The 22,375-nt window shown below is 42.7% G+C and overlaps 1 protein-coding gene across 2 annotated transcripts in view; it reads left to right on the top strand.

The window, feature by feature from the left end:
- The first annotated feature begins 453 nt into the window (after positions 1–453).
- PPP2R2A (protein phosphatase 2 regulatory subunit Balpha) overlaps positions 454–22,375 on the top strand; it is a 39,771-nt gene continuing 17,849 nt past the window's right edge. Inside the window, exons 1-2 of one of the 2 annotated variants that reach the window (XM_086477261.1) lie at positions 454–474; positions 2,964–3,038. In XM_086477261.1, the coding sequence (XP_086333387.1) occupies positions 468–474; positions 2,964–3,038 (82 nt within the window). In that variant the 5' untranslated portion in view covers positions 454–467. Of the gene's footprint in view, positions 475–2,225; positions 2,335–2,963; positions 3,039–22,375 lie in introns of those variants that run through there. The other variant, XM_086477260.1, reaches the window with a different exon arrangement.

Genomic DNA, 22,375 nt, shown 5'->3' with positions numbered 1-22,375 from the left:
CTAAAGGGGACGAGCCCCCGGAAAAGGCCCGGCGCTGCCCGGAGGCCCGACCCAAGCGCGGAGGGGACCTGCCGGCGGGCGAGGCCCGGGCTGGCGGCGGCCGGCACCCGCCATGCCGCCCGCCCGGCCCGGCCCGGCCCGGCCCGGCCCTACGGGGGGCGGCGAGGGACCCGCCGCGCCGCGCCGCCCTCTCCGGAGCACCGCCCCGCCCGGCCCCCCCCCCCCCCCCCCCCCCCGCCGGGTGACGTCACCCCCAGCTCGGCCGGCGCCATTTTGAAAGTGGAGCGTTTTGGGGGGGGCCGGAGCGAGGCGCGGAGCGGGGGCAGCCCCAGGAGCGGAGCCGGCCGCACCCCCGCCGCCATCCGCCGCCATCCGCCCCCCACCGCCATCCCCCGCCCGGCACCGGCGGCCCCGCCGCGGAGCGCCGAGACCGCCCGACCCGCCGCGGCCGCTATCGCGAGCCCAACATGGCAGGTAAGGGGAGGCTGCCCCCGCGGGGCACCGGCCCCTGCCGCCGCCGCCGGGCGGGGGGCGCAGGTGAGGCTGCGGCAGCGGCCTGCCGGCCGGGGGCAACGGGGCAGCGCCGCCCCCGTCCCCCGGCTCGCCGGGGTTCTCTCCCCGGCCCGCGGAATGCCTCGCAGCCCGTCTCCGCCTCTCCCGAGCCGCCGCTGCCGGCGTGCCGGCTGCCCCTGCCTCGCTCGCTCCCGCGGCGCCGCTCTCCCATTCCGCCTCGCCTGCGCGTCCCTGGGTTTTTTCCTAACCTACCCCCCCACCACCACCCGCTTCTGGGAAATCGCGCTTTCCTCCCACCCACCCCTGCTTCCTTTCTCTCCTTTATCGGAGGGGAAAAAAACCAACCAAAAAAACAACAAACCGCATGAAAGCAGCAAGGTGGAGGGGCTTGGACGGGGGAAGTGGTGTATGTTGAAGTTCAGTATGCAGGAGGCTTGCAGACAGGGTGGGTCTTTCGCCTGTTTTCTTGGGGTTTTTTTTCCCCCCCCCTACAGGCTTTTTTGAATTTGGATACGTGCTTGCGTGTTGCATTTATTTCTCAGGTGGAGTTAGTGAGGGCTGTGCAGAGAAGTGCTGCTGTGCACGGAGAGGTGTTCCAGGGTGCAGACGTGCTTGTGCCGGGAGTACAATTGCACCCTTCTGTAGGGTGCAGCTTTTAAGCATCTGCAAATGAGAGTAAAATTGTGTACAGGATGTAATTAAATAATACAGGTCTTGCTGTGTTTTCGTTCTCATTCCTTCCTGCGCTTGCTCCCCATTTTGCATCCTGAAGTGCTCTTGGTAGGCTAGAAGTGTGTATGCATAAGGTATCTCTTCCTTCTGACTTTTCCTTGCGATTCCTTCATTTGGAAATATATTCATCCCCCTCCTCTGCAAATGAATTGTCTTTTCAGCGCTTTGCATTTGGAGGAGCGAGCGTGAGAGGCTGCACTAGGTTTGTGCTTTGCCTTTTTTCCCTACACCATATGCCCATGCTCCACCCTCTTTTTGTTTTAGTCGGGGGAGGGGGGAAGTGCCAACTTGGTTCAAGTAAATTGTATGAAAAATAGAATTTTAATCTTGAGTAGAAAGAGCGGTGATTTTTTTTTTTTTTTTTTTTAATGCAAGCTGTCCCCTTTAAATGCTTCCATGATGCCGGCTGCTAAACGACAAATGAAGAGGCTGGAGAGAGGAAAGAAGATGGGTTATATGGGTTTTGGGGAATGGTAGAGCGTGCGTGGCAAACCCTTCCAGTGTATCTGCGAAAAGCATTTTGACATCTCTTGCAGAGATGGATGGTTCTACTTGCCTGCACCTTCTCGGGCTACGTAGCTCGTGTGTCTGATCCTTCAGAAAAGAAATCAAGGCAAGCAAATAAAACCGCAAACTGGACTCTGATTGTATTCCAGCACTTCACATGCTCTTTTTTTTGAAAACGTTATTTTGGGGCTTTTGATTTCTTTGTCTTTGACTTCCCCCCCCTTAACTTAGTGTAGAAGAGGGAAGAAGTCCTTTCTGTGTTCTTTGTTGTCCCAAAAGCCGTAACAGAGCTCTGGATTAATGTGTAAATGCCATCTGTTGCTCAGCCTGTCTGAATTGTGTTGAGGAAAAGTTCCATTTTGACAGTGGCTTTCGGGGGGGAAAAAAAAAAAAAAAAGAGGCAAGCCCATTTCAGTCTCTTCCTGTATGTGCTCAGCCCTGCAGTGATTTGCTCAGAACGAAATGCAAAAGAAATGGGTGGTGATTTTTTTTGTGTGTTTTGGTGGCAGGGTTCAAATGAATCACTGCCTTCCGCCGAGGCAGTAATGTTCCTGAAGTTTTCTCTTCGATCCGTTTTCTATGGTAGTAGAACTTGTTAACATCAGATTGCTTGTTTGCTTTTCCGCTCGGATTTACTCCTCTTTTTAAGGCTGATTAGTGCTTTCGTAACTTCTGCGAAGAGACTCTAAAATTGTGGTAAAATTTTTTTTCTTTAGCCTTTAGTACGTAGGTTTGGTGTTGGATGTTTTTGCAGCAGCAGCAGCAGATGGCTAGCGTGCTTGGGTTAGGTTGAATGAGAGACTGAAATTTTCCCAAACCGGCTTTTTCTGGCAGTTGGTGCTCAAGTGGTTGGTGTGCGTTTGTAGGGGGTTCCGACGGCTGGAGGAGGAAGCGGCGGCGTGTGGCGTCGGACGCTCCGGCGCTCCCGTTCCAGCCGCGCGGTCCGCGGGCGCCAGCGGAGCTCTGGGGGCGGCGGGGGCGTTGGGTATCGCGGGGGCGTTGGTTATCGCTGCCCCGGGGTCTGGCAGAGCGCTACCGACAGGAGGGTCTGGGAAGGAAAGTGTCTGGAGGAGAAAGGTGGGGAGGGGCGGTTGGGGACTGTGCCGGCGGCCCTGCTGAGGAAGTGGGCGTGTGCGCGGGGTCTGAAATTGTCGGGTGGAAGCTGTTGTGTTGCTGTGGGGGGTCTCACCTTTTTGATTGTGTTTTTTTAGGAGCTGGAGGAGGAAATGACATTCAGTGGTGTTTTTCTCAGGTGAAAGGCGCTGTAGATGATGATGTAGCAGAAGGTAAGAGCAATATTTTGTACTGAACGTTTTCTGACTCGTGAGCTGCTCCTTAGGCAGGGGGTGCGAATGCGGTCTTGCTCAAATACCTCGGTGTTGCTGTATGCGCCTTGAGCAAACCAAACGGACGTTTAATGTGCACGCGGAGACCCAGGTTCAGGATTCAACTCTGGTTCGATTGTACTGTTCAGCACACTTTTAAGAAGGGCTGAATTCAGGCTGCTTAAGTATTTTGCTGGAATTGTTTTCTAAGATTGTTAAGATTTTCCTGTCGCTCAGCTTTTGATTTGTGTGTTTTTCCTAATCTGCAAAATGGGGAATGTGATACTTGCATTTCACAGGGAGGCGTTGTGAGAAATAATTAATGTTTATACTCTTTGAAGATCTAAGTATTAGATAAAGATCAAGTAATTTTCCCAATCTCTCCACCTTCTATTAACCAGAAAAGGAAGAAATCTGAATATTTTTGCATGCTCACTTATGAAGTAAAGAGGAGTTCTGGGTTTGAAATAATACCGGAAATTGCCTAAAACTTTTCTGAGCTGGCAGTGACAAGTGTCACCTTACGCTAAGATGGCTGCCTCTGGTTGTGACTGCAGAAAATGTACTTCTTGTTTTCTTTGACTTGGATTGGGGATCGTGAGAGGAATCATACTTTCTCGGTGCTGCTCAGTTGCTGCGTTAGAGCAAACTTTCTTCTGCAGTCTTTTTTGAGGAAAGTCCCACTGTCTTCTAAATTTCTTTGGCTTTAAGCCCTCTTAGCACACCACAGCCTGTAAGATCATGAGTTAAAATTTTTCTTTTGCAAGCAGTTGGCCTTGTCACTTATGTAATTCCTAGGGTTATTTCTTTTTTTGCATATCTTGAATGCTCTGACTTACAAGTGGGATTCATGTTGTGTTTAGAAAAGTGGTAACTGCAGTTTCCATTACAGATTTTTCCATTACAGTTTCCCTATTTGACTTGTGGTAGAAATTAATTTCCAAAGGCCAAAAACTTAGTGTAAACATAAGTAACTTGGTTTTATTTGTTGGCTGTAGTATGTGCACTATCAAAGACTCCTGTCATTTACAAGCTGAAAGGTGGCTTTTGGAAACAAGAAAGCTGCTAACAATTTTTTTTTTTTTAATTTAATTTTAAAATCTTCAGAAAGTGTATTTTAAAGCTTGAACTCAAAACTACTGTTAAATGTAGTATAATTTTTTTTTCCTCTGGCAGACTCTAAATTTTGTAACCTTTATTTTATTTGCATATCAAACTAAATCCTTAATTACGTATAAATATTGAAGAAGTCATGGTTGTGTGGCAGGTGCTTGCAAATAATTCTTCATTATGATAGACATGTTGACATGTATGTAGTAGGAGTAAACGTGATGTGTGTGTATCTGTATGGTAAAGTGGCTTTTACAGGGATCTGGAAATGCAGAAGTCAGGAAATGGTCTGTCCTTAACTTCCTCAGCTGTTCTGAAGTATTGTACTTCATGTTACGAAAGATGACTGGCTGGCCTTATGCTTCCTGACAGGTTAGCAGCTGTCCTCTGCAATGCTGGAGTCAGGGGGTGGAGTTCAGGGAAGCCTTCCCTGTCAGTGAATTCAGTAGCTTCAGTTTCAGCAAGCCAGTCAGGATGGCTTCCAGAAGAATGGAAGAATGTCCATTTTTGTTTCCATGGCAGATGTGTTCTGATTTTGTGACCCAAAGAGCAAAGAGAAGTTTTATTTCATTGTCAGCTGGCTTAGGGTGAGTTTTAAGGTGCAAAGCCCAGAGCCTTGATACACTGCCAGACACCCTGAATTTTAAATGCCTAGATCCCGGAGGGAGGGCCCGGGGCTGGTATTATGCTTGGTTGTAATGAATTTGTTGAGCTGAAATTCTCTCCCCTTCCGGTGTGTTCAGCTCCCACGATTCAGGCTGGAGGCTGTTGAAAGCTGGCTGCCTAATCACAGCGCAAGTTTAGTTTCCATGCGATCCATCGAGTTCTTGTGAGGCTTTGCGATGTCTCCCTGGGATGTGTTGGAAGGGTTAATGATGTATCAAGCTGGTCACCTTTTTCCTCTTGCTAGCTGGATTTCTGGCTTTAAGGTTCCCTTTGATGAAACGGAGCCTTGCGTGGTTCTTGCAGAAATTGTAACAGGAGCTTTGCATGTTTCTGGTCCTCCTTCAGAATACCCCGGGACAAGTTGACAGTGGCTCTTCAGTGCAGTCTGAGGACCTGTTTTTCCTCTGTGCCTTTCTATCTGCGCTCTTGTGGCAGGCACCATGGTGAAAGCTAAAGAAAATCTTGCTGTCTGAAACTTAAATGATTGTTTAACCGATGAAGTCTGAAAGCTTAACGTGTGTGGACTCTAATCGTGTCTGTGACAGAAGACAGTGCCAATTTGGTATGGATTTTTGGTTTTTGAATGGCTTTACAGCTCAAATTTTAAAAACTAACCTTTGTTGTGGAATGCTGGAACTTCACTGAAAACAAAGTCAAGAAAATAAACCTGAAAGAAATGGGAGATTTCACTGTTTTCTTCATCTTTGTAATACAATGTTGCAATATGTATGTTGGACAGCTAGCTTAAACTAAGCCGTAACCCCGAAAACTGCATCCATTTAATTGCATTAATCAGGAGAATGCAAAACCTGCGATCTCCCTGCAACGTTGCGTAATAAAACAGCCCAATGGAGAGTAACATTTTTAATACAGTAATAGTGGTAGAAACTTTAAAAACCTTGCTAAGAATGCCAGGTCATAGCTTCAGTATGCTTGAGGTCAGATCTGACCTTGTAACCTTCACGTAATACGTATACCCTGTAATTCTTCAGATACTTAGGCTAGAATGGCCGTCTATTACAAAGTCAATATTTGGTGGCTTTGATGGCTGAAACATGAACTCTGATACATACAGCGTTTAATTTTCTGGCTTTCCAAGCACTCTGTGGTAGATGGATGTGAGAATGGTTCTTTCAGAGCTAATGAGGGCGGAAGGAAAAGAAGGGGGAAAGCTCTTAGCAAAGCTTGAGGAAAGACGGTGGTACGGAGTTTGTATTTGGGGCCCGCCTGTACCATTCTGCTGTGTCGGATCTTTCCTAACGTGAGGCATGTGGATGTGTGAGGAGCAGAGACATGGCCTCTCTTCCCGTGGTAGGGATGGAGTTTATCCTTGGTTGTAAGCTATGGTGGGGATCTGTCAGATCACAAAGTTAAGCACAGAAATTGGGTTATAAATTGAAATCTGAGTGTCAGCTTCATTATAATCGGGGTCCTTAATTTTAACTGATGGCAAAAGTTGGCTTTGTTGTGATTTAGCAGCCCATTGCATGAGGGCAAGGGTGTTGTAGCTTGTGCTGCATCTGTTTATGATATAGCTGATTCTTTGCTCAACAGAAGTTTTCCTCCCTTCTTTACTTACTATTTGTCTTGCTGGAGCCCAGTCCTGTAACACATCTGTGTTCAACTTGTTCCGTGTACTCTGGAGAATCCAGAGCCAGGACATTAGATGAGACAGGACTTCTCCAGTGGAGGACACAGGGTCGCTGTCCTTGATATGTTCAATGATCAGGTTATCAAAAGCATCTGTAATGCATGGATTTTTTTCTTCTTTTGTGCCATCACTGTTTCAGTGCAAGTAAGACTTAAACTGTCCAGAAATACTCGAGAGCAGACATTACCATGTTTTCTTAGTGGAAGTTTCCTTTATGGGAATGATTATAGAAAGGGGTTGCAAAGATTTTCTGCAGCATTGTTTTGGGACTTGTTTTTACTGTTCTGCTGTTATGTTCTCCAAGATGTGGCATAATGGCAGCTCCAGTTGGAAACTAAGAATTGTGAGTTTGAACTGTCTCTGAAAACTAGACACTGCTTAATGGAATGCGTTCGTGCTTCAGAACAAATTAAGTCAAATTTGTTTAATTACTTGGTAGAAGAAAAGAAGTCAAGTTGCTGTATCTGAACGTTCTTTCAAGTGTAATCCAAAGATATGTAGAAGTCTGATAGTCTGGGTCCAAGGCTGGGATCCAGGAACTTAGCTCCTAGGCTTTAACCCTGAGTGATTACTGCTCATCTTTGATAAGTTGTTTAACTATTTCATGCCAGAATGGTTTCTGAAAGAAGTACTGGAATATCTGCTGTGGGTGCTGATTACTGACCTAATTTTAAAGTGCGATGCTTAACCTTTATGCTGCTTTGCTCATAATCTATGACTTGTGTCATGTTTCCTCTTTTACAGCCAAAACATTGGCGTAGTCTGTTGCAGTTTGTGCTGATGATGAACAGATGAAGTCTCTTAGGTTTCTATCCCTAGCCAGCTCCTGTGTGTGGTCAGAGAGATAAACAAGAGTTGACTTTTCCCTTGTTCAGGAATGCTTTCTGTATTTGATTCTAGGTATATCTTTCAAGTATAGTTTCATGGTTATTTTTGGCAAACTTGAAAACTGCAGAGCAGCTATGAGTACTGTTGTTGCTTCAGTAATGGTAGTTTGTCTTCAACGCATGAAAATAGTTATCTCAGAGTAAAAAAAATTGAAGCCAGGAATAAGGACTGCTGTAAAAACCAGTTTACCGCGATCTGGAGTTCATCGTCTTCTCTTGCCTTACCAGAAAGCTTTCTCTTCGTCGGGTAACGTGTGTCTGTAATAGTGGATTAGAGCTGCTGAGCCTCCTTCAGAAGGGTGGTTAGCTCTGTCCTACCAGACTGTTACTCCTGGTGGCAGGTCCGGTTCTGTGGGCTTACCAACACTGACTGATAGCGGCCTGTGCCTCGTAGGTGGAGGGAAGTTGCTGGGATGGGTTGGGAGGAAGGGCTTCCACAGAGCTACGTTTGTGGGCAGGGGTCACAGAAGAGAAACATTATTACAGAGGACGCTGATGGGCTTTTTTAGTGGGAATTGATGGAATAGGAGGGAAGGGAAAACTCTGAGAGTAAGGTAGCCAGGGAGTGAGAGGTTGCGATAATAATGCTGAAGAAAGATTGGTGTATAGTGGGAGGGAGCTTAATTTGGATTTTTGGGGGCTGTGCTTATGTTCCGTATGTTCGTAAGGTAACATGAGTTAGAAGGAGCAAGGACTAGTAACAGCTTTGGTTTTAAGGGGTAGTTCAAAATACACTGTAGATAAATAAAAAGGCCCGAGGTTCTAGTCCTGTATTCCTAGGTCTGCTTCTGTGCTTTAGCTCTTTTATCTTCAGCTGTTTGTAGAATGACTGTCTGTAGAGAGAGAAATAGGCTACTGTGTTCTAGGAGCTGCTGGTCTAGATTGACTAAAGTGTGCATTGAAAGTGTGAAGTCCCCCAAAACAAAGAGCGTTTAGCAAACAGCTAAATATTAAGTGGCTGTTCAGCTCCCTAGAAGTTATTCAGTACTCCCTCGGCATGGGTTTGGTAGCTGGGGCACTTCAGCTTGTCACTCACGCTGACCAGTATTGTTCTGTTACTTCTGTGATGCTTTGCTGGTTTTCGAATCTTTTTGGCTTAAATTGAAAAATAGTTGGGAAAAGGAGTGAGTTTTTTGTGTTGTAAATATGGCGGTTACAGTGATCAAGCTGTCGAGACTCCTAGAGTACAAGGGAATGCAACTTGGCTATCAGTGGCAATCCTGGTGGATTACAGCTCTTGATCAGCTTTGTGAAACTTCGTAGCTTTTAATTGTAAAGGTGCTGCCTAAACCATTCGAATTTGGGTATTTCTACCCTAGAAATGGGTTTCTGTGGTAGCTGTAGCTTCATAGAACACGTTTTGGAAGAACTAAAATGAAGACTAAAACTCCTAGGGGATGCAGTACTGAAGTAAGAGTTAAGAGCCGGGTGTTCGTAGCTCTGCCTTCTCACTGCGCCACCCCCCTTTCTTTCTGTATTCTTCTGTCTTGCCTATTTAGGCCATGGCTGCATGTTTGGCAGCATTTCTGCTTAAAGAGGCACTCCTTCCCACTTTGCTGGCGCAAGTGTTCGTGTAACTGCACAATGAACTTGTTTGGGAAGGTGATCCAGCTGCAAAATACGTAAAATTGTGGTTTTGACTGGATTGTTTTTCAGCTGAATTGCACCCTGATCTGGTTCTCGGTGCTCTGAGTGTGCTTGTGCCAGCATAATGTGGAGAGTGATCAAGGGGCTCGAAGGAACATGAGGAACTCTGGAAGAGGGTTGGTCTCTTTATAAGACGTTGTGTACAGTCAACACAAGACCCTGATCTCTCAGTGCTATGCTACTACAAATGGCGAAATCAACTGATAAAAAGGACTTTAAACCTTGGCTGTTCATATACTTACTTTGAGCATGTGCTGTCTGAAGGCCAGCAGTAGAATGCATCTAATGCCGATACTGTACCAGGAATCCGAAGAGACTGAACTAAAATACTGGCCAAATAAAATAGTCGAAGCTTCGGTGTGGTGCACTAATGCTGAGCAGCGATCCGGCCTCACTGGTGATCTTTGAGATGTGAAGACAAAATTGTTCCCAGTTTGTGCTGCTGTTGAAAACAAATGGACCTGCAGATTTTTACTGGGTGACTTTGCAGTCGAATCTTAAGTCTGTGTGGATGTACAACCTAGAGCTGTACCAAGGGGTGAGGAAAACACGTGCCCGAGAGCAGGTGGAGAATGCAGAACTGCCTCGTTGGGTAGCAGCAGGGATTTAGGTAGGTGTAAGGCAGTTGTCACTGCTGTGCAGTGACAGGTCTAGATTGTTTTTTAAATTGGAGATCACGTTCACATGGGCACACACACACGCACAGGGGCAGACACACACAGTGTCATTTTTGTTATAAAGAATCTTTTGACATTTTTGTGCAGCAAAACAGGTTTTCTTCCTTCGGTGTCCACCCAAGCAGCATGTGGAAATGAGATTTGTTTAGCATTGTTACTAGCTGTTAGTAACAAGAGCTGTGTTAATGTTAATGCAGTGAGTTTCTTGGATGTTGTTGTAGAAAAGAATACCACTTAAATGGGAGATGGATTACTTACTGATTGCTGTACTGTAAAGCACTTTAAATAATCTGACAAACGGTAATCCTCTCTTATCGTGTCTTATCGCTCTTAATATGATTGGAAAAATTGATCCCTTGTTTGGGGTTTTGACTTCCCCTAAACTAATGTATTGTCTCTCATTTTGATGCTGTAGAATTAGGCCTTCTTTATTTTAATGCTGTTCAAGTATGCATACAATTAAATCTGCTGTGTACTGTACCTCTTGTACTAAACCCATCAATTACTAATGATACCAAGTTAAGGCTACCTTTTGTTCTTTTCTCTTTAGGAAACCCTCTGCTCCCAAAGCAGTTTCATTAGTGTGAGATGCTTCCATAACTGCCTTAAAGGTGTTTTCCAGACCTATTTTTTTTTTTTCGTATTTTCAATGCTGTATGATATGCAGTACCATAACTGTCTACAGTATTTTTAGCATGGAGCAAAAAGTTTTGCAGAGTAAGTCAGTGTTCAGTAATCACGTGAAACTGAGGTTTACCCTTTTAAAGAAATGATTGAAATGAATAAAAAGTCTTGGCATAGGTAGGCACTTATGTTGTGAATGTAAATAGAGACAACAGTTACCATGTTTCTATGAAAATAAAAGGAGAGAAATAAAGGAAGTGTGATACTTGATCCGAGCCAATTTAGAATAATCTCTTTCAAGAAGCAGTGGTAGGTCTTATAGTCAAAATAACTACATCTGGACAGTTTTCTAGATTTTAAACTTGAGTGGAATATATGTAATTATAGCTTTGTTATATTGCTTTAAAGCTCAGTTATAGCTCACAGCATGCAGTAGCTAAATGCTGCTTTTGTGGGGTTAGTATGTAAGTAAGCTGGAAATAGAAAGGATGTTGTCATTCTTTTCTGCTGTTACATGAGCCTTTGTGAAAACGGGGGAAGCCTAAAAAGGTGTCTTGTCTTAAGAGGTAAAGTATTGATATTTGTGTGTGTGTGTGTGCTCGTTAATGATTTCACGTAGCAAACTTCCTTCAGTGAATGGACTGTCACCTTCTGGCTCCCCAAACAGGGCTGCGTTAGGACATGGCTCGGGATGGTAGGTAGTGTTATGTGGTGGTGGTCTTGCCTTGTTCTTTTCTGCGACTGGAAGGTTTTGGGTTGTTATATTTGCCTTTAAAATGAAGATGCTGGTTAACGAGATATCAGGTACTGCTACTGTGAGTTAATAATATTACTGAAAATAATTATTTGAGGCTTCTATGCATGACTGTCATTCAGTTACAGAAACAGAAGTGGCTGTAAGCTTCTCTCTCCTAACTTGTCAGGCTTTTGTTAAGCACTGGAGGAGAAATTATTAATTTGGTCAGCCATTCTTTATAAAAATGTATTTTCCTCTTAGCAATCCACAAGTGATAGCACCATTAAGAAAACCAGCGTATTTAGGTCACATGTTAAATCCTCAGGCAGTTATGCATGTGTCTAATTTTGGAAGAAAACTTTAGGGTCAGGAAAAGAGGGTTTGAAAGAATTGTATTGTAAGAAAGATTGATTTCCCAGGTATACAGAATGCAGTTTGCGTGGAAATGTTTCTCTTTGCATTTTCAATTGCAGTTCTTAAATTAGTGCTCTGGGAGTAATGTGATCTCCAGACACGCACAGTCGGCACTCTGTATTTTTGAAAACTTGAGAAAAGATAATTGTGTATATTCAGGAACAGTTCAGGTAATTGAGACTTCAGACTCTAGTTGCTTATTTAAAATTTGGAGTAATTTCCACTATATTCATGTATGTTAAAAGCTAGTAGCTGTGTTTTCAGTTTTCGCTAAAGCATATAAAAAGTATTCCAGAGACCATTCTTTGATTCCTAAAAGTAGTGATTTCAGCTGGCCTTCCTCCAGCTGAGTGGAAGGTTAGAAGACGATTCGCAGAACTTGACCAATGCGTGTTTGTGTATAGTGCTTATAAATGTATGGGTAGTGCTTATACATGTAGTCTGAAGGACTTTTTTTTAAAAATAACTTAAAATTTTCAAGTAAATTGGTCCAGCAGAGAAGAACTACGTACTGAAATAAATCTTTAGCTTAAGTTCTCATAAATGTATAATGATTCTCAAAGACACTTGTTTCCAATGCAGTTAAATAACAAACGCCTAACTTCTCAGGTACTGTTCTTGGTGCATTCTGTAAGGATTCATTTATAGGAATATTGGAGATAATTTTTAAAAAAAAAAGAAGTAAAAATCTTGGATTGTCTTTTAATAATTGCCCTGCTCAGCTTGTTTTGGACTGCAATGTGGCCTTGGAATGGAAAAAGAAATTAGAATTCAAATTGCATCCGGACTTGCCTGTAGGTTCATTGTCAGTTCAAGTAGCTGTTGCTTCTGAAAGAGCTGGTCCTGCCTTGTACCTTTACCAGTTGCTGCTTTGAGCTGACACAGCTACTCAGGTAGCTGCAGAGCGATCACTTCGGGAAACGGACCTGAATGAAAATTACATTTAATTACTATTAATTATTTGCTATCAGATTAATTTTATCCTGAGCTAGCTTCCCCAGGCTGATTTGTCAAACTGTAACAGAGGTTTGTGATGGAACAGGTAGTGGTGCTACAGGAATGGGACAAGAGATGAGAGGTGAATGGATGGATTGCTTCTCCTGGAGATAGGGCCGTGGTTTTAAGGTAACGTGTGGAACTACGGCGTTGTGAACAACTCGCTCAGCCTCTTCCTCAGCCTTTTTGTGCTCACAGTTGATACGTGCCTGTTCATAGGCTGCCTTGCACGTGGAAAACTCTGCTTTCAGCACACTGAGGTTCACGTTAGGGACATCTCTTCTAAAAGATCAATAGGCACAAATGGCAGTTGAAGTTGAAGCGCACAAAATTTTTCATTATATAGTCTAGCGGTGAGAAATGGCACTGCTTTATAGAGGTAACAGCCAAACATTCATAAGCTGGTTTAGGGGAATGTGGAACTGGCAGGAATGGCTTTTTGACCAAAATTTTAAAACTTTCTATATAATCTTTCTGCCTTTTCTCGGTCTGTTCTTGTCACAGCTTCATGTTTTTGGGTTGGGTTGGGTTGGTTTTTTTGTTGTGGTTTTTGTTTTGTTTTGTTTTAGCTGAATCTTTCTTTCTTTCTTTTTGGTTTCAAGAAATATCCAGGATTTACTCCAGACCCTTTTGGAAGTGATAACTCACTCTTGAAAGTGGTGGAGGCTGGTAACATACTGATTCTGTTACTGGAGCAGAACACATGCTGTGCTTAACCCAAGAATTTTGTCTGACAATATTGAGATGCCTCAGAGGAAAATGCAGTAGGAAGACAGAGAGCATTTAAAACAAAACAAAAAATAAACCCTTGCGGGGGGGGGGGGGAAATCTCTCGGATATTCTGCACTGCAGGTTGTTGGCTCCCAAGAGCTTGTGGATTCTTTTCCTTGATTTGACCTGAAGAAGCTCATACCAAAGCTGGGAATAACAGACATCCACTTGTTTCTGTAGCATTCTCATCTTTCTGCTGCTTCTGAAAATCAGGGAAGTATGTTCTAAATTGTCATGCACAACTGTGCTACTAGGTCATCTCTGTTGTGTGGCTCAGTGTTCCTGCACAGGGGTGGTTAAGCAAAAACGACGTGACTGAGTGATTGCGTCCTGTGCAGAAGCACTTCTGGCCTCATCTCTCCTTCTTGGTGGTCGTTACCATTTTGAAGAAGTCTTCAGGAGAAGATGTGTGCACAGCCCTCTTTGGTCTTGTAAGCTCGTTTATGTGTATGCTGAAATTCTTTTTCCAGAAGTCTTACAATTATGTAACATTCAACTGGAAGCTGTTTGGCACCTTCCGATTCATGTTGCTTCGAACCAGTGTCTTTTGGCTGAGGCTTAAGTTTCTTGAGGGCGAGATTGTTGGGGGGTCGGGGGGAGATTGACAAAAAGGAAGACTAGAAATGGAGGTAACTGAAAGCAATCATCCAGAGTTGTTTCCTCTGGAAGGTCATGAAGTCATTTCATCTCCTCTATGCCTTGTTTTCCCTATCTGTAAGACTAGTGTGCCTGTTTCCCAAAATGAAGTTCCAAAACTTTTAAAAGTTACTGCAAGGAACTGTGAGATCCTTACAGGACAGTAATGCTACTAAATACTCTCTGTCTTGTTTTCAGCTGTTACACAACTCTTCCAAAATCCAAAGAAAAGGTCATAATCTATAAATAGAGACGGTGAGAGATGTAAAATAATTCACTTAAAAAAGAAGTCAGTGTTTTGTTCAGCGTGATAGACTATATATATTTTTAAGTTGTGTTATAAATATAAAAGTCTGCCTTACAGAGTTGTCAAGACTTGTAGATTCCATTTTGCATCATTCAGAGAAGTGAGTTAAGAATCTCTGAAAGTCCAGGCCAGAAACTAGTACTGACCTCTGTGTAATAAAAATTTTTTTAAGAAGCTGAGGCATGTATGCTTGGGCCAGAATAGAAACACAGGAAAATACTTGCCAAGTGGGGGGGGGGAAAAAAAAGGCAAAGAGGAGGGAACTGGTAAAGAGAAGACTATTTTTTTTTTTTTTTTTTCAGGTTCCAAGTGCTACTAAAAATGCAGTATTAAGATGAACCGATAAAGGAGTGAATGCCATAGTGAGGGAAGTAATCAGAAATTTTTATTCCACAGTCACTTAATAGTCAGAACTGTTATACTTCTCTCTGCTGGAAACTTCAGTTGTACTTGTGACCTTCACAGGCACTGTGCTCTCCGGCAAGCTGCCTGAAATTCAGCTGGTGAGTGTGCCTCCCTCCCTCCTTCCCTCCCTTCCATTATGATAGGTAAGAGGGATTTTTGCTTTCATTTTCCTTCCTTAGGAGGAGGCACTTTGCATGTTGTCTGAGGTACAGTCGTCTCTTGCATTCTACACGTGAAGATTAAAAGCCTTAGACATTTTTGGCCTCAGCATTTGCACCTGAAATAAAAGCTTTGGTCAAAGAGTGTATGAGAAGAGTCCGAAACAGCATGATAGTTTCTAGGAGTTGTTTTTTTATATCCATGACAGAAATGCACACCACGGCACAGAATCCTGGTGGCTGATTTTGAAAGGCATTGCCAAACAATGATATTTCTCTAAAATACTGCTACTGATTTTTAACTTGCAGTGTGTTTTGGAATGGCTTCAGCAAAAAGAGAAAATCAAGGTATTCCAGTGCTCAGTCTGTAGAGTTCTCAGGGACAAGAAAGGCATTGCCTAAAGGCTTCTGTTATGTACATGCAAAACAATAGCACAGTATGTTATTTCCAAATATATTGTTATTTGCAAACAGAAAACTAACCACTGGCTTTTCTCTGCTGTGCAGCCTATTGAAATTCTGGCTGTGATTCCAGCAGAGATTTTTCCATAAATAGCTCTGTACTACTTCGGAACACAAACAAGCCCCTGAAAAGATCTAAAGTAAGGTCTTCTGAGGGGACCGTTTAGCCTGTCTTATTAGTGTGTCCTTCTGTGGAGGTACTGGGGTGGAAGTGAGGAATGTTCTGTAAGTTGAGGTGGGGGCTGTCAGCAGGAATTGAGAAGTAAGTAGTTACTGATTCAAATTAGTTTCAAGGACTTATGAATCACCTGGCTTGGGCATAGGGGGAAAAAAAAGGGATAATAAAAATGAACACATGTAAGCAGAAGCAGGTACATTTTCCTTTCAGTATTGGATTGTTGTTAGGGTTTTTTTTTTTTTTTTTTTTTTAAATAAAAGCCATTAGGTGATGACTTTAGGCATTAGGTAATGGTTCAAATAAATACAACTTGAAATAGAAATGTTTTATTCTATCAGTGAACAGACATCCAAATGAATGCATCCTTTTAAAATTCTTTACTGATTGGATGTTTGGTTATGGGAATTAATACACAGCTAATTTTGTCGTGTAGGTTTTTCAGTGCTATGTAGGTGAACATCCTCTTGAATAAGTAATACAGGGGCAACTTTTCTGTAGGTACATTCAGTTATAATTGGTGTGAGCTATCTGAAGTAGGGTAATTTGTAGTCTTGAGGAGAAGCTCAAGCTGTGAATTAGAAGAGGTGAGTAAATACTTCTGTGTTCTGCATAGGTCACAGCTGGTTTTCTGCTAGTCCTGTTGCTTGTAAATATTTTTTTTTTTTAAACAAAGCAGAAATCCCCTTTTAAAGGGAATCAAAGAGCAGGAAAACAATTTTGGCATTTGTGAAATCCATGCTCTGAGTGGTAGACTTATCAGTGTCCTTCTCGGCCCCTGGTTATCACCCAAATGTGTTTATGAGCTGTCACAACAGGATGAGGATGGTATCACAGAGGATGGGGCTGACAGGACCTTGGGAGCTTGTTAGTATGTTCTCGAAATGTGAATCTTTGCACTATACCTATTACTGCTGTTGGACATTTATTAAAAAAACCCTTCATCTGTGGAGATTCTACAGCCTCGGAACCGTGTATTTGGGAGGTTACCTACCCATAGCCTTGCACGGCTTTTTTCATAACGTCTAAAAATCACCTTTGGGGAAGAAGCACCTAACGTTTCTGTGGGGATTGCACCCTGGGCTTGAATGGAAGTTAGCGCTGATGGCCATACAAGGCAGTGACTTTGTGCCATTAACTGGATGTAACTTAATGGGAAGAGCAGCTTAACTGCTGATGCTTTTTTTCTTCTTTAAGGCCTAGAAGGTATTTCTGAGCTTGTTGAGATTTTTTTTTTTTTCCCAAGAACATTCTTTTTCATTCTTCCTAGGCATATCGAGAACAGTTCCCTAAGAAAATGGAAGTATAAATAAACCTGCTAGGCAATACAGCAAAGCACTTGTGCTACCAAGGGGTAATTAGCCTATTTTTGGAAAATAGTTACATTGCTGACATGTTTATCACAGTGAGAAGAAACAAAGCTTGGATAAAACTTAGTCCAGTTCTTTAAATGCATTTTGAGGACTCCTCATGCTATGTATAACTTGCATTTCACAGCGTGTCTTACAAGACTTATGGAGCACTTCTGTAAGCATTATGGATAAATCCCAAAGGAGCCAAGGGAGTCTGTAGTACTGCAGCTTAGCTCTAAGAAGACAGGTTTTCCAGAAAGCAGTGGCTTGAGCTGGAGTTCTGGTCTCCTGAGTCTTCACTCCCCATATGTGGTTCTAGGATGTCCTTTATCTGTGGGTCAGCACCAGTGTTTTCAGAGAGGTCAGAAATGGCAGCACTATTCTTCTCTGAATAGAGGCTGTTTAATTTCTCTGCTCCAGCATAAAGTTTATTCTGAAAAATCAGTAAATGTGAATTTTTGTCCTCAGAAGTGCTAAAATTGAGATGTTACTTTATTGGAAATTAGATATGCAGAAACAGTTTTGCTGTAGCTTTATTAATGATACGTTGTGAAGTAAAGCTCTGCAGGCAGAAAACACATTGGAACAAGTCGTGTACCAGAGTACTAAGACTAGAAAATGCTGTGTTAGAGCAGGAATAATGGAATAGGTTATTTATAAGCCTCTTTGTCGTAATTCTCCTCATATTGCTCAGTAAGCCCCTCAGTTTTGTGAGTGATACTGACAGAACATTCAGGCATCTGAAGAGATCTTACATGAAGCAGTGGTGGGCATGAAGTTAGCTCCTACTGGAGTTAATTTTGTTCCCCTATAACTAGATATGTATGATCTGTATGCAGTTGTGCAAAGGACAAAAATGATGAGTAACTCCCCAACTAAATTCTACACAATACAAATACAACTTAACCCTTCTGTCATCTTTGTCCAGGAAGACCTCTCATAAATAGGTTTTGCTGGCTCAATAGTGTTTCTGTAAAGGAAATGCAACTAGTGTGGATTGTGAATTGTACTGCTTAGTACAATTATGTTGTTCAAAGGGATAAGGTATGGTTGAAAGGCACAGTCCCTGTGATAATGAATGTTTGAACAGGAACATTCAGAGGGCAGGAACCTCTTTTTCTTTTCCTGTGTCATTTAGTCAACTTATCACTGTGTCTGCAGTAATGCTTAAAATACTTCCTCTAAACTGTAGAAGCAGTGCTGACATTGCCAGTTTCCCCCTTCAAGCAAACCATAGACTTCATATTCTGGTGGGCTTATGTTTTAGCGAAGGTTTCACTTGGGATTAAAGAAAAAAAAAGGTTTGTTTTAGGTAGAGTTTTATTGCTGCAGCACCAAAGAACATGTGTATGTGTGTTCAATTTTTTTTTTTTAGTGTATTTAAGCTGTCCAAGGAAGGTTTGGGTATGTGACTGTTCTGGGCTGTTACAAACTTTGTTGGTTGCCAGAGCACTGTGGCGCTTGATTGAAGCGGAAGGTTTTGGGCTTCTTTGTTTGGATCTAAACGGGGGCACTTAATTTTTCCAGGTTAAGTGTAACTGATGTGTGCTGTGACAAGAGTGGGGCACAAGCATACCTAGGCCAGTATCTGAAATGTCAGATAACTTACTCATTTTGAAAGCATCATTTACTAAATGAAAAGCTAAGAATTACAATGCATTTCGGTTTTAAATGCAGGTATTACGGGTAGTGTATTTTCTCTGCTTCATGTTTCTGTTATTTTGTATTTCACATCGAAAACATCCTCTGGAGTGTTAGATAACAACTTAATTTAGGGGTGCATAGCCTCTGAAGGTGATGTTATCCAGACACTGGAAACTAGTGTTCGCAATGTTTTGGTAATCCTAACCTTGAGAAGAGGACTTTTCATTGCAATTGAAGGGGATTGATGCAAAACTAGGTGTGACACATCCTCAGTAGGAGGGCTGCTCTTTTTCCCTTTCCCCATCTGAAAACAGATTTAGGCTTCACAGGTTGGAAGCTCTCAGCAGCTCAATTTTGTCATGTTAGAAAACTGAACCCCATGATAGCTTTCACATTGAACAGCTGGCTGGTATTTAAAAATGCTGAAATGTTGGATTTACTGTTGATTCCTTTTTTGTTTAAAAGCAGAACGGTTCTGCTGGTTGGAGGGAGGAAAGCTTGTGGACAGACTTGAGTGGGTGGGTTGTTTTTTATTATATAGTATTGCAGTGGCTCTAAAGAACAAGCTCAAGGAGAAGCTGTGACCTTTAACTGCTTGTTCCTAGTTGTGAATAAATGTTGTAGTTCCACAACCTGTGAGATTATTCACCCGCCTTTCTAAGGTTATTTAAGACGAGTTCCAGGAGTGGATCTGGATTTCTGCCACTTATGCCTCTTATGTTTATGATATTAATAAACTGGTGTCAAATGTCCTGGGAACGGGTGATGCAGGTTGAAAGACCTTTGTTTCAGCCAACAATAGACCTGAATTAGTGTGAATAGGAAAAGCAAATAGCCACTTCCTGCCGTATTTTAAGGAATACTTGAGTTTGGGGAAGTGTGTGTATTAAGAGATTTAAACTAAATGCTCATCATTTGCTTTTTGTCCCTAGTAAAATGTTCCCTGTGTATGTATGTGTATCCGTTAGTTTCTAAATATGCTTGCAGTACTAATAAAGTAAGGTAGAATCCCATTGTTTGAATAGATTCTTCAGGGGAAAAACTCTAAACCTATGTAATGCAGATCTAAAGAGGGGAATTGTCTTAGTTGTTGCTTTCCTAAGCAGGTTTGTTCCCCAGGTTAAAACTTAGAGGCCTCTTGCAAAGACTAGAAACTATTTGGATAAAAAATGCCTGGATGGTGATTCAGACCACCTTGAGGTTCAGTTGCCTTTCATAGGGTATTGTAAAAGTCCAGAACAGTCCTATTTACAGTTTCAAGGCAGGAGATGTCTTTAGAGACTCGAGGGAATTCTTGTCAGATGTTAAATAATTCCTTGTTATTGAGTTTGAGGTGTTTTCAGGCTGATCTAGCTTGCGTTGAGTTGAAAAATGGCTGTCTTGAACTGGTAATGGCTCCGCTTCGCAGTAACGTGCATATTGAATTATTTGGATAGTGATAGTCTTCCACAGCGGCAGAGGACTATAAGAAGCCTCACACACACATGCCCCCTCAATTCCAGGATGAGGAGCATCACAGGGTAGATCAGCTTAGATGTATGCATAAAATACACCCTCAGAGGTCCTTGTTACATGTAGGTGAAGGCAGCTCCCAGAGGTCTTGGAAACTGCTCCGATAGGGCTACAATTAACACTTTTGCTAGTTCCACAGCCTGTTAGGTTTGTTACATCAGCTAATGCTGGAGCCAGGTTCACCTTAATAATTAAATATGCAGTGCCCAAGTGTGGGCAGCCAAGTCAGCAGTAGTTTTTTATGGTGTTTGCATCTGGACTGTTCTGCCTTAAGTGTATTTAGTTTCCTGCCTCTCTGAATGCGATTCGGCTGGCTGCTCCTTACTCTGTTCTCCCAACTGGGTGATGTCTAGTTTAGGGGCAAGACAAGGTACAGCCACTCTGTTGGTCTGCAGCATCTTGTGAACCCCCCTGTCGTTGATTCTCTTTCACCTAGTGGAAAAAGGGAATTTGCCTGTTGGTTTCCTATGTGTGTTCTAAAAGGAACTGCAGTCATGTCTTAAGGTTTAAAAATAGAAAGTAATTAATCAGGGTGATGAGGGTTAATGGTTTCTATCCAGAAACCAAACAGCTTTGCATTTGTTTGTATAGAGAGCACATTGTTCTGTCTGCTGTTCTTACGAGTTTAATATGACAGGATTTTTCACTGTAATTTTTGAATCAGTTTATTAATAAACTAAATTGGAGTAAAAAAAACCAAAACAAAACACAAAACTATTTAATTCTCTCCTCAGACAAAATGGTTTCAATACACCAGTTCAAGATTGTTTCCAGCTAACATACACTAGCCCTATAGGGTTGGGTTTTTTTTCTTCTGTAGGTTTACAGTGAAGTTTGTATGAAGGGAATTATAGAATGCAGTGCCCATTTGAGGAGCAGAAATAAAACCTCTCAGTGAGGTATAGCCCAGTGATTACAGTAACTGTGGTACAGGTATTGCTTCACCAGTTCTATGGTGGATCACAGTTTTAAATCAATTTAAGGTGTAAAAGTTCTTTCCCAAAGCTCACACTAATTTCTCCTGTGAATGCTTTAACTCCTTTCACAAAGAGATTTGGTAGGAAGCATGGACCAATCGGTTCACATTCGTGTATGACACATCTGTTTCCAGAGTGCTCTGACTTGCTACTGTTTGTCATCTCTGTTTTTCTCTGTGCCACCACAGGTGTCTTGGAGTCACATGTGCTGGAGACTTTGAATTTCCTACAATAGATGGAGACAGGAAGCCCGTGGTCTGAGGTTTAAATCAATTTCCTTTCTGTTCTAGCAGTGCCAGATTCTGCCCTTGTTTAGGGGACTGTTGTAAGCTGTGGAGACTGTGTACACATAGATAGAAATGCAGATAATTGGCATTGTGGTTGTGGGCTTGATAGCGTTTTGCAAATACAACTGTGCTGTCTGGAGATGTGGTTGCTCCTGAGAGTCTTCCTTCCCCCCCTTGTTGACCCCAGCAGGTTTGCTCATACAATGCCTTTGGTTCAGTCTTAATGAACTCTGTGAGCTCAGCAAAACCCAAACTGCTTAATGTAACTGAAATGTGTTGGGGATCATTCATGGAAGTTTGAGGTGGTGGTAATGCTGGTTGAAGGGGTGATTACAGTGTTCCCTCTAGGGATTTCTGCTACATTTAAAAGTTGCTGCTCTTTTAGCGTGCTCGTTCATTGGCTTCTTGCCTTGGTCCAAAAATGCACTACGGGGGAAATTAGTGATAAATTTGGTGGTGGAAACTTGACCTGAATGGAGATGTTGAAGCTTACTGATGTTGGCCCACAGACAGCAGTTGCCCAGTGAGGCACAGCAATTGTTTACCAAACACAAGAATTAATGTTCAGTGTGCTACTCCCTATGCAACTTAGATTGTGATATTGAGCATAGTGTGCTTTTTATGAATGGTGCTTAATTGAGGAAATTGCTTTGATATCATGGTTAACTTAAGATTACTTAAAGATTTCTGAATGCATAAGAATCACAGAATGGTAGGGGTTGGAAGGGACCTCAAAAGATCATCTAGTCCAACCCCCCTGCCAGAGCAGGACCACCTAGGAGCTGCTTTTCCAAAGAAGAAACCCTGTATGTTGGTAGATGGTGATTCTGTTCCCTGGTTTACTATTACCTTGGTAAAATGCTTCATCTGCGTATTCATTGTTGTTCCAACTTGTAAAGGATTTTGAGAGTCACTTCTATTTCAGTCCTGCTCTCTGCAGTTCTAATGCCATCTTCTCACTATTGCTTTGCAGACAGAGCAGCTTCTGTTGCGTAGGGCAGATGGATTTGGAGTTGTATTCTTCTCTGAGCACTGAGCCTAGTAAAGCTATTTAGGAGAATTACTAGCCTTACATAAAACCCATGGCAACAAGATTAAGGCTGGTATTGCTGTATTATTTCAGTGGGAGGGAGTGGAAGTTTGCTGCTCAGTAACTGTTGAGCTTTCTAAGAAGTTCCGAGGCCTAACAAAAATAGTTGTTTGC

This window comes from Leptosomus discolor, chromosome 23 (assembly GCF_034619465.1).
Source record: "Leptosomus discolor isolate bLepDis1 chromosome 23, bLepDis1.hap2, whole genome shotgun sequence".
Lineage (NCBI taxonomy): Eukaryota > Metazoa > Chordata > Aves > Leptosomiformes > Leptosomidae > Leptosomus > Leptosomus discolor.
This window is presented reverse-complemented; position numbering and strand designations above follow the sequence as displayed.